The 17,071-nt window shown below is 41.6% G+C and overlaps 1 protein-coding gene across 1 annotated transcript in view; it reads left to right on the top strand.

The window, feature by feature from the left end:
• The first annotated feature begins 625 nt into the window (after positions 1-625).
• Positions 626-17,071, top strand: part of RHOJ (ras homolog family member J) — a 47,002-nt gene continuing 30,556 nt past the window's right edge. Inside the window, exon 1 of the mRNA XM_042814328.1 lies at positions 626-1,365. Within this exon, the coding sequence (XP_042670262.1) occupies positions 1,188-1,365 (178 nt within the window). The 5' untranslated portion in view covers positions 626-1,187. The remainder of the gene's footprint in view (positions 1,366-17,071) is intronic.

Genomic DNA, 17,071 nt, shown 5'->3' with positions numbered 1-17,071 from the left:
TATACACACAACTCGTAATTTCTCTTTTTTTTTTTTTCCTTTCTCTTTGCTTACACAATTATACTAGGGATAAAAAATGCTTTTTCCTTTTTTTTTTCAGGGGAGGGGGGTTTATAAGGGGGAATGCAAGGGGTACATTCTGAGTGTTTAAGTCAGAGACTTGAAAAATCAGTGATTAGTTATTACAAACCAAGTTTTGTAGGTTTTGTGGTTTTTGTTTTGTTTTGTTTTTAAAGAGCTATAGACACAGAGCAAATTCACATTAAACTCTCCCTACTTGTTGTACCTCCCGCCTTCCTTCCCACATCCCCTCCTGTCTCCCACATGTAAGAAAATACCAATACGGGATCAGTGGGGATCATGCACAGGACACCGCTGGGGTAGCACAGGGCTCCCAATGCCACCATACCCCCCACAGTCCCAACGCCTCTCTGAAATCCTCCCTGTCCAAATCAGTGCCAGCAGCCCTGAGAGCAGCCCTGAGAGCAACCCAGGCACGGGATGGAGCAGGAAGCCTAAAAACTTCGGTCTGCAGAGAGACCTCTAGTGTTATTCTTTCTCCACGTCCTGGCAGAGTTCCTCCAAAGTACAAATACACACAGAGCTCCCATTGTTTGCAGCCCTTCACAAGCCCACTGATCCTAATATGGAATTCAGCAGGAAACCCATGATTTCCTGACACACAGCAAGCTGGAGAAAGAAAGGAAAAACTCCATTAAAAACCTCCAGGCTCTCCTCCATGTTAGAAATGAGATGGAAAATGGAGTGGATTTAACAGGAATCCCCGATTCCTGCGGCCAGGCGAGAGGAAGGCAGACACGAATCCAAGCCACAGGCTGCTGATATTTTTTAAGTTGCAATAAATACAGAGAACTGTGGGGCAGGATGAGGATTTCCTGACTCGGACGGACAAGAAAGGACAGATCGCTTTTTCACGATACTCCTCTCTGTGAATTTAATCTATTCACCTCAATGATTCTCTGGACTGCTCTGGTAATTGTTAGAAGCAGCTGTGACAGCCTGGAAACATTAGTATGATTTCCTGAGTTTGAGATTTCCCCCCCCCCCTCCTCCCCTTCCCCAACTACTCCAAACTCAGGAAAAGTCCATACAATCGCACTTCATTTCTCCTTCATGTGCACTTGGAAGCCCCGGGAGCAGCAGGAGCAGAGGCAGCAGACGCAAGGATGAGCTGCAAGGCAGAAGGTGACAACTGCACTGATGGGAGCAGCAACAGCACCAAGAAGATGTTAAAATGCGTGGTGGTTGGGGACGGGGCTGTTGGGAAAACCTGTTTGCTGATGAGCTACGCCAACGATGCCTTCCCTGAGGAGTACGTGCCCACTGTGTTTGACCATTATGCAGGTAAGGGAGGGCTTTAAACATATTTAATCGAGAGCCAGGTGGGAAGTGAAGGAGGATCAAGGATGGGAGAGGATGGTCTGAAGGCAATGCATGGGTTACTGCTCGTACAGGAGTGTGATTCAGACCTGGATGGTGGCCAGAGTGCTTTAGATGGCAGTTCATACAATTGGGGCAATGCGAGATTTATGCAGAGAACTTGCTTTCTTCTGATTTTTAGTAAATAAGCAACCCAGGGCAAACAGAATTCAGCCTCTGTCAGGTTATACTCAGATGCTTCATTTGTTTGGTTGTTTTCTTTTTTTGTTTGTTTTGTTTGTTTTTGTTTTGTTTTTTGTTGTTGTTGTTGTTTTTTTTTTGTTTGTTTGTTTGTTTTTACAAAAATCCTGAAGTTCTGAACTTTGAAGGCTGCAAATGGTGACAATTATATTTATGTGCATATACATTAAAATCATAGAATCATTAAGGTTGGAAGAGACCGCTAACTCATCTATAGTCCAACCGTGCACCTACCACCAATATCACCCACTAAACCATGCCCCAAAGCACTACATATACTCTTATTGCTTCATGGCAAAAAGTGTAGAAGTTATAGCATTTATATCCTATTTAGGGAATAATCTCTAAGAAAAGTAGTGCATCTCTGAGTGCTGTCAAAATGTAATTCTCCTTTCAGAGACATTTGTTGCTCCATCTATAAATAGAATTTTATGCTATAACTTGGAGGTGAAGGAAGCAGGAGGAGTGATTGGTTTGCATGCTTTATAGAGAAGGAATTTTTCATTTAGGAAAAAAAAAAAAATACAGATCTAACAAAGATCATAGATGACGTTCACTGCATCACCGTGCAAAACAGACCCACAGATGAAGTACCACATTCACAGGCCTCTATCCTGAGCAATTACTTTACCCAGCTGTGTCCAAAGTTACCACCCAGATGGTGTGACAGCCTAAAACTGTTGCTCAAACTACTGCTTAAGTTTCCCTATCCTAGATCTTGCTGTTCGTTTAATCTCCCTGCTCTTTTGGCTTATAGTTGTTTTTAAGATCCCCTCCAAGAACAGATTTTAATGCTGTGAAACTCAGAGCTTTTTGTGCAGCAGCAGCTGGAGTTTCCTTCATTCTCTCTCCACCTCCTTAAAAACTGAATTTTCATGGCGTGGCTTATCATAGATTTGGTGTTCTGTAATGGGAAAATCTCTGTTTTCATTCTGGCTCTGTGTCAGGTTTAGCAGATGAACTGGCCAAACAAGAAAGCTGTGTAATTGCAGAATCTGATGCGTGGAAATGTGAAGATCTTTTTCTCCACAAGAGTGGGCAGTGTCACTTCTAATGCAAGCAATGCCCTCCTTTCTCTATTATTCCCTCCAGACAGATCAAAGAACCATTCTAGAAAAAGTCTTTAACCAGAGGTGGTATAGGGAAGTATTCATGGTGAAAATGAGCACTTCCACAAGGGAAAAGCCGTAGGCAAAATTGCACAGATTTATGTCCCACAATGTGATATCACCCACATACTTTCCCATGATACATAGAGATCTGTTTGTCCCTTAAGGCTTTGCCATACAGTAGTACATCACTCCCAGCACCCTGTGCAGTCTGCCAAGACCTGTAAATTCCTCTGCATGTGGAGAAACCCATGTGGCAGCTGGCCCCAGCCATTGACCTGTAGGTTGGGTGGCTTTGGTATGAGTGTGGGGGTCGTGTGCATATCCAGGTAATGATGCCAGGCTGAGTGGGGGCACCAGGCATGTCCCTAACCAGTAACTTGCCAGAACATAACTTGATTTTGTCTCCTCTCTGTCAGAAATGGTAGAAATTACCAGTGGGTTCAGAAGTTGCTGAGAGAAAGACAGGCAGATGGAGAGTGTCACTTTCCTTAGGGTAGAGTTCGGCTATAGTTTCAGGCTTTGAAGATTGAGACCTCTAAAAGATCTCCAGCTGCTCTTATTTGCCTTCTAAACTGTGATAGCACATAAACATAAGCTAAAAAAAGTTCTTGATAGCAAAGTTCAGAAAGATAAGAGAAAAAATAGCTCTGCTTATTAACATACTATTCTGAGACAAACCCTGCCCAGAGCCAGTGGCCAAAAAGCGCAGTGAACAAAAATGAAATTTTACATTTTTTGAGAAATCCCATTTCACTACAAAGCAGTACAAAAAACTGAGCAGTGGAAATGACTTCCAGAGCAGAGTGCCTTTAAAAACACACGCAGACACAAATCCACTAATATAACATGCAGTTGCAGACATAGGTTGATGGTTGGACTAGATGATCTTAGCTATCATTTCAACCCTAATGATCGTATAAAAGACATTATGTGGCATAAGATATAATATAACCTATTAAAATACTTTAATATACTGTAGGCATTGAGAGGGGGAAGTACTCACCTGGGGCAAAATTACCTGAGCTCACAGTTGTTGGAATCCTTTGTGGCTATGGACCTTTCCACTGCAAAGCACTTGGCAGCCCATGGTCACAAGGAGAGGTGGCATAGAGGTAGTAGGGATGTAGTGATATCACCATGGTGCACAGAAAGGTTTTGGACATTGACTTATCCTGGAGGATAACTGAGATGCTGGAAAATCCCCTTTAAATTTACCCTACCACACTACTTTATCTGCCCCTGTCAAAACCCAACCATTTTACTTTCCCCAAATGAGCTGAAACCATTTGTTACAGCTGAAACTATTTGTTTCAGATGGCCTGTGCTGAATCTGCTCAAAAGCAATTAACTGCTGCAGGTTTCTGCAGAGCTGTGCTTCCCAATGAAGTTTTTTCACCCAGCCCATTATTACCAGCAGCAAGTACTTCCATTTGCCTCTCCAGGTCACAGCTTGGTTGTGAGTCCCAGGGCATTTACCAATTTCCTCCTTTCTAATGGAAAAAAATAGCGGTGGGGGGAAGCATTAAAAATTGAGGATTCCAATTGTGATCTCAGAGCAGTTTCTCACTGCCGCAACTCTGGCAGCTGGGGGGAGACAGCGATGCTATCCAGCCCAGAATTGGGAAAAGCTCCAGATGCACCGTGGTCGTGGCCAAGGCGTTAACTGTTCATGGCCCCGCAGCACCAACTGCATCTATTTGCCAAGTTCCACTGCATCCTTATAGCTGTAGGCCTGGGGTAGGTTTTTATGGTGCAGATAAGTGTAACAATGGGGTGTCCTTGAGGATGCACGCAGCTTGAACGTGGCAATGCCTGGGATGAGAGCCTACTGGTGTTTTGCTGTGCAGCTGCTCTGTACAGAAGTCCAAACCAGTTATTAGCTGCACACTAATAATATTCGGCCACAGATTTCACCCACAGTCCACAAAAATGAATTTGTTCGAGGCCTGTTGCCAGGGCTGGGATGAGATGGATACAGAGCAGAGTCTGAGGTAATGCCAGACAGATGGGGAAGGCAAAATTGTTATTTGGATACAAAACTGGGCTCTTCTGTTGAACATAGGGAAGTTTACGAGTCTGTTTACTTCTCAAGACATTCTGAAGACGCTTAGCTGGATGCCAGAACACTGAGGTTTCCTCACCTTTGGTGAAAACCCAAATCCCATACTGAAAGGGTTTTGCCACAGAGTGGTTATTTCTAGGGCAGGAGAACCAAAGTGTAACCCCAGTGACAAACAGGATATTACTGGCCGCATCTGTAACAATAGGGTTTGTTTGGATAGTGAGGACATGCTTTAATATGGCGCTTCCATTCTGTCTTTCCAACATCAAATGTTGATTTTCTGTAAGCAGAGGTCTCAGCCAGGGTGACTTGTATCATGTCTAACTATGAGAAGTTATAAATGTTTAATTAGAGCTGAGGTTGTACCAACAAGAATTCAATTCAACTACTAGCCAAGCTGGTTTAATAGTACCAAAAGTAATGCAACTGCTCTGTGAAAGGCAGAAGGGAGATGTGTCTTGTTTTTTTAAGCCAGGCAGCCGCTGAACATCTTGTTTGGCATTTCTGAACTCTACAACAGCCAATAATTTTTAGCATGAAATTTATTCACCCCAAAATTTGTACTCAAAAGTTCATTTATTTTTTTCCTACATGAAAACTCTCCATCAACTAGGGAGCAGTACCTATTCGTATGACTAACTCAACCCACTGCACAGCCAGAGGTGAATGGACTCATTAGATGGTTTCTAAGGAGAAGAGGTGGTGAGTCTCAAACCATTTGGTTTAGGGACTGTACACAAATGGATGCCATGCAAATAGCTTTAGTAACTGATGGTGTATCCTTGGTGACCAAGAGAGAGGTCAGTCTGTCCAAGGGAGAACTGCAAACACCTAGACTGAAGACAATGTGTACGGCATAAAGAATTCCCTCCTTCTCCTCATGTGTCTGCACAAACTGGAGAACGTTTATAAATAGTGAATCCATTTGAAAAAAATTAGCAGTGACATATGATCAGCTAATGAATAACATACAGAATAGTTCAACCATGACAGAAGCTCTGTAAATTGAAAGCAATATAGAAGAAAACAATTATTAATTACCATTAGGAGACAGATGCTTTGTTCTTTAGTGATGATTCAAGCCAATGTGGTTGATTGAGCAGTGAAGTGGGCTGGAGTGCTCACTGAGCAGCTTCACCTCCATGGGAGAGGAACCACCCACTGAGACTGGACAGATATCACAGAGACTGAATACCCCAAGTCAGATATTAGGACAAACTTATTCCCAGAAGGAGTGATGAGAAACTGTCAAAGGCTTCTCAGAGTGGTGGTGGAGTCACCATCCCTAGAGGTGCTCAAGAACCATGGAGATGTGGCACTGAGGGACATGGTCAGTGGGCATGGTGGGAAGGGTTGTGTTGGACTAGACCATCTCAGCATTCTTTTCCAGCTTAATGGTTCTATGTCTCTATGAAACTCCTCCAGCTGCAGGAACAGCAGCTCATCTGTCCACACTTGACATGCCTGTCATTTTTAAGTGATTACTGATCCTTTGCATGGGCACACTGATTTCAACCAGTTTGTTTGGCATGATGTGTCAGTAATGACCTAAATATCATACTACTTCTATTTTCCTCTGTCAAAACTTTATTAGACAGCATAATTAAGACAGGAAGAGGCTATCCCAGGAGCTTTGCAATTTCTGCACAGTGCTGCTGTGGGAGTCTTCACACTACCACGTTCTTGAGACGGTTGTCTCCTATAAACAGTTTTGGTAGCACATTAGATGTTTCATGTGTTGCTTGGGGTCATTAAACTGAAGGAGCTATAAATAGCACTAAGGGAGAGCTGTGATGTTTATTTCCAGGGATGTTTGCAGGGTTTTTTTTTCCTTTTAATGTTCATCCAGTTTTGATCAAACAGATTTGAACATTAACCTTGAGACAGGAAAGCGCTGACTCTTTTAAGATTTAGGTCTCTTGACTCACAGCCACAGAACAGATTTGTTCATTTTGCCTCACAGCAGCTGAAAGGATTTTTCTGCCAATCTTCTCTGTTATCCAGAATAAACCAAAGGTCTCAATAACACGTTCAAGGTTCAACTCAACAGAAAGCCACCAGTGCAATTCAAAGATTTTTGTGGCTGCCTTTTTGGAAAGATAAGTTTTACAGAACCACTAATTCTTAACCTTTCCACAGAAGGTTTAAGTCCTGTACCACACAAGCTAGAGGAGGTTCAATAATCACCAGTTTTTTTCACAGCTAGGAAGTCTAGATAGTCTTTGTATACCAAAGAGGAGCCTTTTACCTGAATCATCCCACACTCAAAAGAAGCAGGCACCATATACACACTCAGGAATAGAATCGTAGAGTCATAGCGGTTGGAAATCATAGAATCATTAAGGTTGAAAAAGATTTTTAAGAACATCTAGTCCAAACACCAACCCATCTCAAGACCTTTTCTTTCTGAAGAATGTGAAGAGCCTAGATTACTAATGCTTATATCCCTCTTCTTCACACACATCCCTGTATTGTCCTGTGCTTGCACAGTCCACTTGAAGCCCATGGACATAGAGGTGTGTGCATGCTCCATGGTCTTATTTACTGAGGGTAGATTGTTTCTGCAGCAGTGACAAAGTTCCCATTGTCCCCAAACACTACTGAAACACAGCTCAGAAGGAGCACGCGGCACCTGAGTTGCTTTTTACCTTTCCCTCTGGCTGTCATTCAACTTCCCCTTGTACTGTTGCTATTATAATTTTGATTTCATGCTTGGAAAAACCTTATGCTGCAAAGAGACATCAAAAAGCTGTATGCCAATCTCTCCCATACCAGCGTGCATTGTGTTTATCACTCAGGACTGAACTCAAAGCCCAGAAGCTGCTATAGCCCCTCACTTCCTCACCTTAAATGAGCAGTCAATGCATATCCTCATGGGTTAAGCACAGCAGGGGACAATGCTGCATCATGCACAATGTTTACAGCCTGAAAACTAGACACAGAGAATAAGCAAACTACAATGGAAATACAGCTCAAATTTCATCTTCCCCATTCAGCTAATATTTCATATTAGATCTGTGGTATTCCAAGGGCAATAGGAAACACAAAGAATGCCAGGTGGTATGTTAGACCCTTTGAGTGTGTCCTGATGGTCCAGGTGTAGAATGAATGCATTTCTAGGAGGCAACCACAACTGGAAATGCATTTGAAAGATGAGAAAGTCAAATGATGTAAAAAAAAAAATGTATGGAGTGTGATTAATCCCAGGAATTTATCAACATATGAAAGTTATTGGAGGAAAATTTGAATAAGATTTGCAAAATGGGAGGTTGAACCTGATGTGAGGAGACCAAGTGCTACCATAATTGAAAAATAAGACTTCTGCAAGCACTAATAAAAGTGAGCTGACAAAAGAGCCTCTTTTAGTGGTCAGGACGAGACCAAAATGTGTTCTGAGGTGGCTGAGGCAGAAAAAGGGTAAATAGTAGAAGTGATGAAAAAGTGAGCCTCTTCTCCAAAACAGTCTTCCTATGGGCGTAATATTGCAGGAGGTGACATTAGCTGAGGAAAACAAAACTGAAACTGACCTCTGGCTCTTGAAGGAGATCTCTACAGCTTGAACTAAACATCACTGCCACTGTGTTGAAAGCAATAGTTTATTCAGTACATGTGGTCAACTATGTTCCCCAGGGGTCAAAACCACATAAAGGTGGTGCCATAGCAGGCACCCATGGACAGCCAAGCACATGCTTTTCAACGGCAGATACTCCACATGAAGGGGAAAAAACCCACCAAAAACGTAGTAAGAATGTCTACACAATCAAAATTCCTAGACAAGTACAAACCTCTTCATTTCTGCAGGACATGGCAGTGCTTTAGTAAATGAGTCACAGTAAAAATGGTTTACTTACTGATTAAGCCAACTCAAAATGCCTTTAGTTTCCATCTTATTTTCTCTTCTCTTCATAAACCTTGAGACAGTGCCAGCGATGCTCGTCATTGCTACCATACATTGTTGTGTACATTTTGCTCTGCAGGTAGTCCTTTCCTCTGTTCTAACTTTCCAGTTGCTAGGGCGAAGCCCAATGACATCATGGAAATGGCAAGGGATGAGGAAGAGCAAACATATTTCCTTCAATTGTTCTGTTCAGACAAAGCCATTAAACAATAATGACATCTCCTGTCAAATTATTATTTATCTTTGCAATGAAAAAATCCAAGTTATTATATTTCTAGTCTGCTTTTTAGAGTGATAACTCACCAGCCTCTGGACAGACATCAGAATTCTTGTATCCCAACATATGGGTCTTCCAGTTACTGAATAAGATACTGAGGAATTAAAGATCTATAAATTGTGACCTCACAATTTGTCACTGAGATGAGGATGAGCTCCAGACTGTATCTTTTTAGGGCCATTCACTTCTCCTTTTTCCCAAAATAAGTTCTGGAAAAATAGGGTTTAAAATAATTTCTAATAGTTCAAATATTCAATTTTTAAAAAGTGAATTTAGTGCACAGTTATTTGTTATTCACACTCAGAGGCCTTTCACCCAAGACAAGCCATGCTACCAGCAGCCTTGGCTGAATACAACTTTACGTGCAAATTCTACATATGCTAAAATGCTCGTGCACTATTAATCAGCCAGTGACTTTCCCATGTACCCAGGTGGACTGGAAACCTCTCTCAATACTGAGTGAATCACTGCACTTCATTGCAATCCCAAGCACTATCCATCATGTCTCTACAGTCTCAGAGACACAGCCAGGTGAGCATAGCATGAAGGAGGATCTGATAATACTGTCCAGCTCTGTGGTTGCTATCACATTTGGCTGAGAAGGATGCAGATCTCATTATGCAGTGATGGCTTTTCCTGAATACTTGCTCTGTAGAACACATACTCATAAGTTTGTGACCACGAGCAATAACCTCCTCTTAAACAGATTTCACCAAGGGCAAAGAGAGTCACCATATAAGACAGGGCCATCTGCACTCTGCAGTGGATGTGGCACCAAGTGGTGCCTTCAGCTATCCCTACAGCCACAAAGTGCTCATCCCAGGAAAGAAGACATGAGAACCACGAGGAACCACGTTACAGTTGGCGCAATTTCTCAAACTTACTGTGAGTCCAGTGCACCAAAAATTCATCAGTGTGATTGCCCCAGGGTTACCTTTCTACCCCAGTTAGTGGCACAGCAATGATTCCATAAATATTTAAAGTGCTGACCAGTCTCAAGGGAAGAGAAGCCTGGAAAACTCATTCACTGACAGGAGAAGCACTAGGGGAAAAAAAAAAGAGGAAAAAAAAAAGAAAACTCCCAAAGGAGAGAGGGAGGCAGCTGTAAAAATATTCCCATAGAGTGGCACAGGAGGCACAGTCAGGACAGGGGTGGTTTGGGAGCAGGATGGGGAAGAGCACCACAGTGCTGCATCCTTGCTCCTGGTTTGGGACAGTGTACAAGTCTATGATAGAAACAGCAATCCCTGTGATGAGACAGGAGCCAGTAGTTAGGCATCTGAAAGAGTTAAAAGCAGAGGGGCTGGACAGAAAGGCCCTGTCACATTGCAGGAGGACGCCCGAGATGACTCACAAGAATGAGTTTCCAACCCCTGCAATTCTAAGAGGACAGAGGCCACGTCTTTTATTAAAGACTCCTTGGCAAAGGCATTTAGACAGAACTTTGAAGTAACGATATTAACAGTATCTGCTAAAGCTCAGTTTCTGCAGACTTTATGGAAAGGAACTGCTTCAGTACTGAGTGGGAAAAACATACATTTTCAAACATAACATTATTTTTTCTCCCCTGGGAGATGGGACAAAAAGAGCATCTATTTACAATAATAATGCTGCTCCACTGAGAACAGACCATAAGGAAAATCCCATAAGGTTGGAAAATTTGCTTTAAGTTTATAAACTGTCCCATGCTCCAGTTCCAGAGCGGGCAGCCATCCAGCTGTTCTGAGCAGCTCTGTCCTCAAAGGCTAAACCCTTCCCAACTCAGACGTTTTCTGTTTCTGAGCAGTCTCCCCAGTTCTGTTTCAGGACAGGCTGGTTTACCTCAGGGTGCTTTTCTCCAATAATTAGGCACAGAGTTGAGGTCCTTTCCTGACTTTTGGGGCCAGTTGCTTGAGATGCTTCTTATAAGCAGAACCACAGTGGAAACAAGCAGCAGAAACACAAAGACCTGATTTTTCATTTAAAAGGTGAGGCATTTCCACTGGGGAAATTCAGCTGTGGAACAAACTCTATTAAGATACACTTCCTGAGACTATTTTTTTGCTATACAGCTCAAGAAATGGCTTGTAGAAGTAAGTGAAGCCCTCTGGCTTAGAATCATAGGATCATTAAGGTTGGAAAGACCACTACGATCATCTAGTCCAGCCATTAACCCATCACAACCATACTACTAAACTATGACAGTCAAGGTGACATCTACACGTTTCTTGAAAAACTTCAGGGATGGAGACTCTACCACCTCCCTGGGCAACCTACTTGGCTCCATGTTTTCCACTCAAATCAAACAGTAATGCTGATATTGACAGGTTGGGTTGCATGACCCCACTTCCCAGATGGCTCCATTTGAGCACACCAACTTCAATGAGGGTTCAAGATCTTTCACCTACACAAACAGGTATTTTGTAATTGCATCTTTTTAGTTAGCTAGAACTACCAAACACCTTCACTGCTATGTCAAAATACAAAGGATGCTATAGAATTACTTGTAATTTCTTTTCAGTGTAGCCTGTATTTTGCTTTCTGCAAAACTGCCATTAAAATTTTCAGTGAGAACATGAACAAAATCAGGATGGTATTTGTATGCTGTATTTAAATATTTAGAAAGTGTGCTGCTTTGCTTTGTTCTGTATATGTAACCAGTAAATCTCAGAAATCAAGTACAGTCCCCTTCGTCTCATTGCCTGTTAGTTACTGCTGTGAATATTTAAAGCCTATTCCAGAAGTTCAAGGGAATAATATCTCTCATTAAAAAATACATTTCAAATACAGCTTCAGAAAAGTGATTTTCCATGAATACTGTCCACGAAAACAGGATTGGTCTCTATACTGAAGGGGGAGTTCATATTTCAAAAATATTCTGCTACTCTGCCAGAAACCAGGCCTAAGTCCAAAGAACTCCAAATTAGCTGATTCAGTTCATAATATCATTAGCATAGAGAAATTCCCTTGCCATGCTTAGAAATATTCTCTGATGGAGTTTGCCACTTGGATCTACCGGGAATTTACCTAAATCAGTCAGTTTGGTTGAAGTCCAGAGGGGTGAAGTTGATGTGGTTCCTGTTATTTTAATATTTTAGAGTGTTAAATGCATTTTCTTCCCTCTACTCTCCCTCCTGGGAAATGGCTAAAATGGTGAAATAATTCATTCTACCATTATTTGAAGTGTGTTTCTCAATTCATTTCTTTTCCTGTAAGAGCTGCTGTAGCAATACCATAAGTCCTTCCTGATGCTTCCAAGGAAGTAAGAAGCAACGGGGAGTACGAACACAGAGGTCCCAAATTTGAAGTATTGTTTGACAGAGGAAATCAATGCCAAGAAAATGGTGAAACAGGAATAACTTGTGTTGTCTCCACATGTTGCTCCCAACTGAGTTTCTTTCCCCCTGCTTCCTATTTAAATGTATGAATAGAAAAGACTGAAAAATGAGTGAGACAATTTTGCAAGGAAAATGGTGTTTTGAGACTACACCCAGTAGGGTGGAAATTCCTGAGAACACAAGGGAATCTTGTCCCTGGGTGATAACATTCATGATATGACATGAAACAATTCGTACAAAGACATCTACAGAAGCACCTCATACTTTGCACGATGTTAAGTCACTCCACCTCTTGCTCTCCTTTCTGCTGTTGTTTCCATCTTTCAAAATGCATTGATGCATTTCCTCTCTATTTTCCACGCTGCTTGTTTTCTCCTCGCAGAATAGGGTCTTCCCACCTGAAGCATTAGAAAAAAGAAAGACAATTTCATTTTCCAAAGTGAGCAGCACAGAGCATGGGGCTGGCCAGCACTAGGTGTAGGTCCTGCAGAGCCATCTATGAGCCAGCTGGGTCCAAACCCAAACCACAGGCATTGCATGCATAGCAGCTGCCCCACAAGCACTTAGTGATAATTATTACCGTGTGGCTCTTCTGGTTTCCTAAAGTGCTGCTGAGCTGGTGAGGGCGGCAGCCGGCCAGGGCATGGGAGCAGATGTTTCTGCCTTCTCACGGATGTCAGCTCTGCCTGATGGAAAATGCCATCTGAGAAGAATTAAAACCAAACAGCAGACAGACAGGGATTTGCAGGATGGTTGTGGGACTGCCGTGCAGTGACCACTATCTGTTGTAGAGTGCATCCAGCAGCCACCTCTTTCCTAGCCAACCTCTGCTACAGCATACCGTGAAACATTATCTTAGCACTGCTTCTTGTGCATAAGCTACGGAAGGTCAAAAGTGCTGAAGCTGCATGAGAAACAAGAAAAGCTGAAGAAAATAGGAGAAAAGAACTGGATAAGTGTGGAAAATGGATGTACATCCATAGAGGATGAAGGGAAAAGGTTTAGAGAAGACAGTCTGGAAATAATGCATAAAAAACAGAAGAAGTTATTTGTAAGTAATATGTTTTAGGGCATAAGACATCATTTTGAACTTCTAGGGTTAGCAAAGTTCGGGCCAAAGCATTTACAATGAACTATCCCACCAGGAGAATATGCTGATTCATCATTGTTGAAGCATTTTTTAAATACTTGGAAGGACAAATTCTTGAGGTCCAGGGCACCCTGGTTATTCCTGACAATGCAGCAAGAAAGATCTAAAATGAATACATAATATGTGAAGGTCTTGTTTTCATTCCATTGTAAAATGAAAACAAATTGTAAAACCTCAGAAGTTGTCGCAAAGTTGAATTATCATCCCCCTGGCCAGTACTAGTTGGTTACTTTTATTATTCATTTTACAGTAATTGTACTGTAGCCATTATTTTTTAAAGGCAGATTTCCTCCCGCTTCCTCTAAATGAAAAGTCTGCATAACAAAGAAAAACATTCCAAGGAAAATGCCTCAAACAGTACAAGCTCAGGTGTGGTTTTACACTTCCTCAATATGAAGAGATGCAATGGTTGCAGGAAGAGGTTGGCAATTTTTCTTGTCTTCTTTGATAACTTTTGTTATCACATTACTGTCTAGTAAATCCATGCTGTAACTAATAAGACCACGTAAAGTTTGATTTCCAGAAGAAACAAGTTAGCCGAAGTGCTTTCAAAAGTTTTCAAAGCACATCCTCCCTCAATGAGACAGTATTCTGCACCTTTGAGGGACAGATACCCAATGTTTGCGTTACCAGGTCAAGGACTTCAACTGTGATGTGCAGTGGCTGTGGATGAAGATGTCTGTAGCCACATTCTGTTGATGCTGCATACAGATTACACAGGAAATGTATGGGAGAGGACCTCTGAAATATTCTGAATTATTTAGAAGGATATCATCACAGACAGGGAAATCACATTGTACGCTTGTATTCTGATCTTTAAGTACAACCTATATTCCAGCCTCTGAGCTATCTTATGGTAGGGTCACGTTTTCAGGTTCCTTCCATATAGCTGAATTTCTATTATCTCTCATAATAACAAACCAAGCCACTGCTATCAGATAGATTCATCCATCAGCCAGAAGATAAAACAGTGTGTCCTCACCAGGACCTCCTCAGCAGAGGACCCCAAATCCTGTTCCTCAGAATTACATTTGACCTGAAGAAATTCATTTGGGCTGTCTGAGGACCACTGAATTTAGCTTACCTATATGGACAGCCCTTTTTTACATGTTCCAACTGCTAGGTAAGAATAGAAATAGAGCCATTAGAAGTAATGAGAAGGCATTACTAAGAGTCCAAATGGATTTGTTTCCTTAAGAGAGCTGAAAGCATATCTGAAAGAGGCTGGCTTCATTCCCCTGTGAGTGTGGTGGGTGTGGGTACCTAAAATTAGACAGAGTTTTTACTAGTTGTAAATATGTATGTCTATTGCCATCATATGTAGCTTTTTTTTTTTTTGTCTGATGATACTCAGTATGATGAAATTGTGCTAAACATATTTTGATACTGAATAGAGAGGAAATAATACATCCTGAAGAAATCCTTTTTAAGATTAGATATACTCACACAAAGTGCTGGCTTCATCTGGTTTTGGAAGACTCACAGAGCAGGGTACAAGCACATCTAAGTCAGGAAACCTTTGAAGTGAATGAATGTATTGCATATAACATAAGGCCAGTAATTAGATCAATAAAATAAATGAAAGAAGTAGACAATTTCCTTAATGCATTTCTGTGCAAACTCCTAAGCTTCAAGGAAATAAGAATGAAGGGATTTATGACACACAATAGATATTTTCTCAAGAACAAGTATCTATTTTCACCTTACATATTTGCAGGAGATGCAAGGAAATGTTCATATAATAATAATGGCCAAATTTATTTTTGTCGAAGACTTATCAGATTACAAAGAAGTCACATTTGGGAACTTTTTTCTTGGCTCGCTTTGTTATATTAATTTACAGAAGCAGTTAAAGATTGTCTGTAGTTTCTGCTTTATGGAATTTTCCTCCATATCATTTGCACTGATGCACACTGCTAAACAAAGGCAACAGTCCTAAAGCCATTCACCATCTCAGAGATGTAACCCCTGCTAATTACAGGTGGTAACAAATGAGCTTAATTTTCCTCCATCTATTTTAATAGTGGGTACAGAAGAAAAGGAGATTGGTCAGCAGGGGAACACACATTGCATTTGGCATGGGGCAGGGTCATGGCAGCTCCACACCTCAATATAGGAGAGTGGGCAAGGGGCAACCACAAGTGCCAGGATGGCTGCTGATGAAATACAGCCCAGACGAGAGGCAGGAGGAGATAAGAGGGATTGAATGGGATGGAAAAGCCAAAAGTGCTGCCCCTCCTTTTCTCACAGCACAACAGCATTGAAAAATCTCCCATGTACCTCCTCAAACAAAGGCAACTCCACCATAATCCCGGTAAGGGCCAAAGTTCACCAACAACAATGGGAGACAACAGAAACAGGAACCAGAAAGTCAGGGCAGATCAGGCAAAATAAACACTGATTTGAAAAATACGTGCAAAGACCAGAACAAACCTGGGCCTTGGCATTCGCTTTGTACAATGGAGTCATTTCTGGTGTAGAAAAAATGTGACTGCCTGGAAGGCTTTCCTCCTTGTTTGGGTGCTTTGGAATGTGGGAGGATGGAAAATCTTCTCTTTCTCTTCCTTAAAACTTATGCTGGAGTTTTTGAAGGCACCATGTGGAACTTGAGAGCCCATTCAAATCCTGTTGCTGGGTTTTGAAAAGAAGCACATTGGGTTCCTTGGAAAATCTCCTGTCCTCATTTTTGTCCCAGTGTGGTTCAAATCCACTAATTCAGCTTCGTTGAAAGCTGAACTTTTCTGGCTCCCCCATTGCTAATGGCACCGTCATTGACATCAGGGTCTCCTCTGCAGCACAGCAGAGAGCTCATCCCTCAGCACCCAACCCATTAGCTTATAAAAGACACTCATTAAGTTTGGCTGTGGGAGGACAAGCACTAAGCAGGGGTCTCAGTATCAGAGACTCCTAATAGCCACAGAAGAGGATGTTAGACTCATCAGAATTTTTGCCATTACCCATTTGGAAGGAAGACCACAAATTCCCCTAGGTCAGCAAAAAATATATGGTAACTGGGTGATGCTCACTGACACTGGAAGTGCAATGGATACACTCCAGATGTCTCTTCAACATCCGCTGGAGTTTATATCCACCCATTGACAGATGGGAAACCTCAGTTCTGAAAAAAGACCTATGGGCTGAGTTTATAGTAAGGTGGCCAAGACCAAAATTTCTCACTATTTGTTTGTCATTTTGCTATTTCTAGAAATACCTCCTTCTGCCCTCTTGGAACATAAGGGTGTGTATTTCCCAGACATGTAGCCAACTTCAAAAAAAAAAAAAAAAAAATCTTACTGTAGGAAGATGCAAGCCTATGGGAAATCAATACATCCAAAGGAACAGGGCTGGAAAAAAACTCTGAAGAAACATTATTGTGGAGGAAAGCCAATTTGTTAGAAGGAACACTGGCTGATGTGAGCTGCTCAAAAGGATACTCCTCTGATATTCTTCAAATTATTGTTTCAATTTGTTAAAGAATTACAAAGGGACTCATAAGCTTAGGATAACAATCATAATTAATTATGATTATTAATTTTTCTTCACTGAAAATTATAAAAAATAATTTGTCTTCACTGTTTTCCTATGTTTACAAGAAGACAAACATTTTTTCCATA

Source organism: Centrocercus urophasianus, unplaced genomic scaffold (genome assembly GCF_019232065.1).
Source record: "Centrocercus urophasianus isolate 14NV4802_14NV808 unplaced genomic scaffold, USGS_Curo_1.0 seq_14, whole genome shotgun sequence".
Lineage (NCBI taxonomy): Eukaryota > Metazoa > Chordata > Aves > Galliformes > Phasianidae > Centrocercus > Centrocercus urophasianus.
The sequence above is the reverse complement of the archived record's forward strand: the minus strand, read 5'-3'. Positions and strand labels throughout refer to the sequence as shown.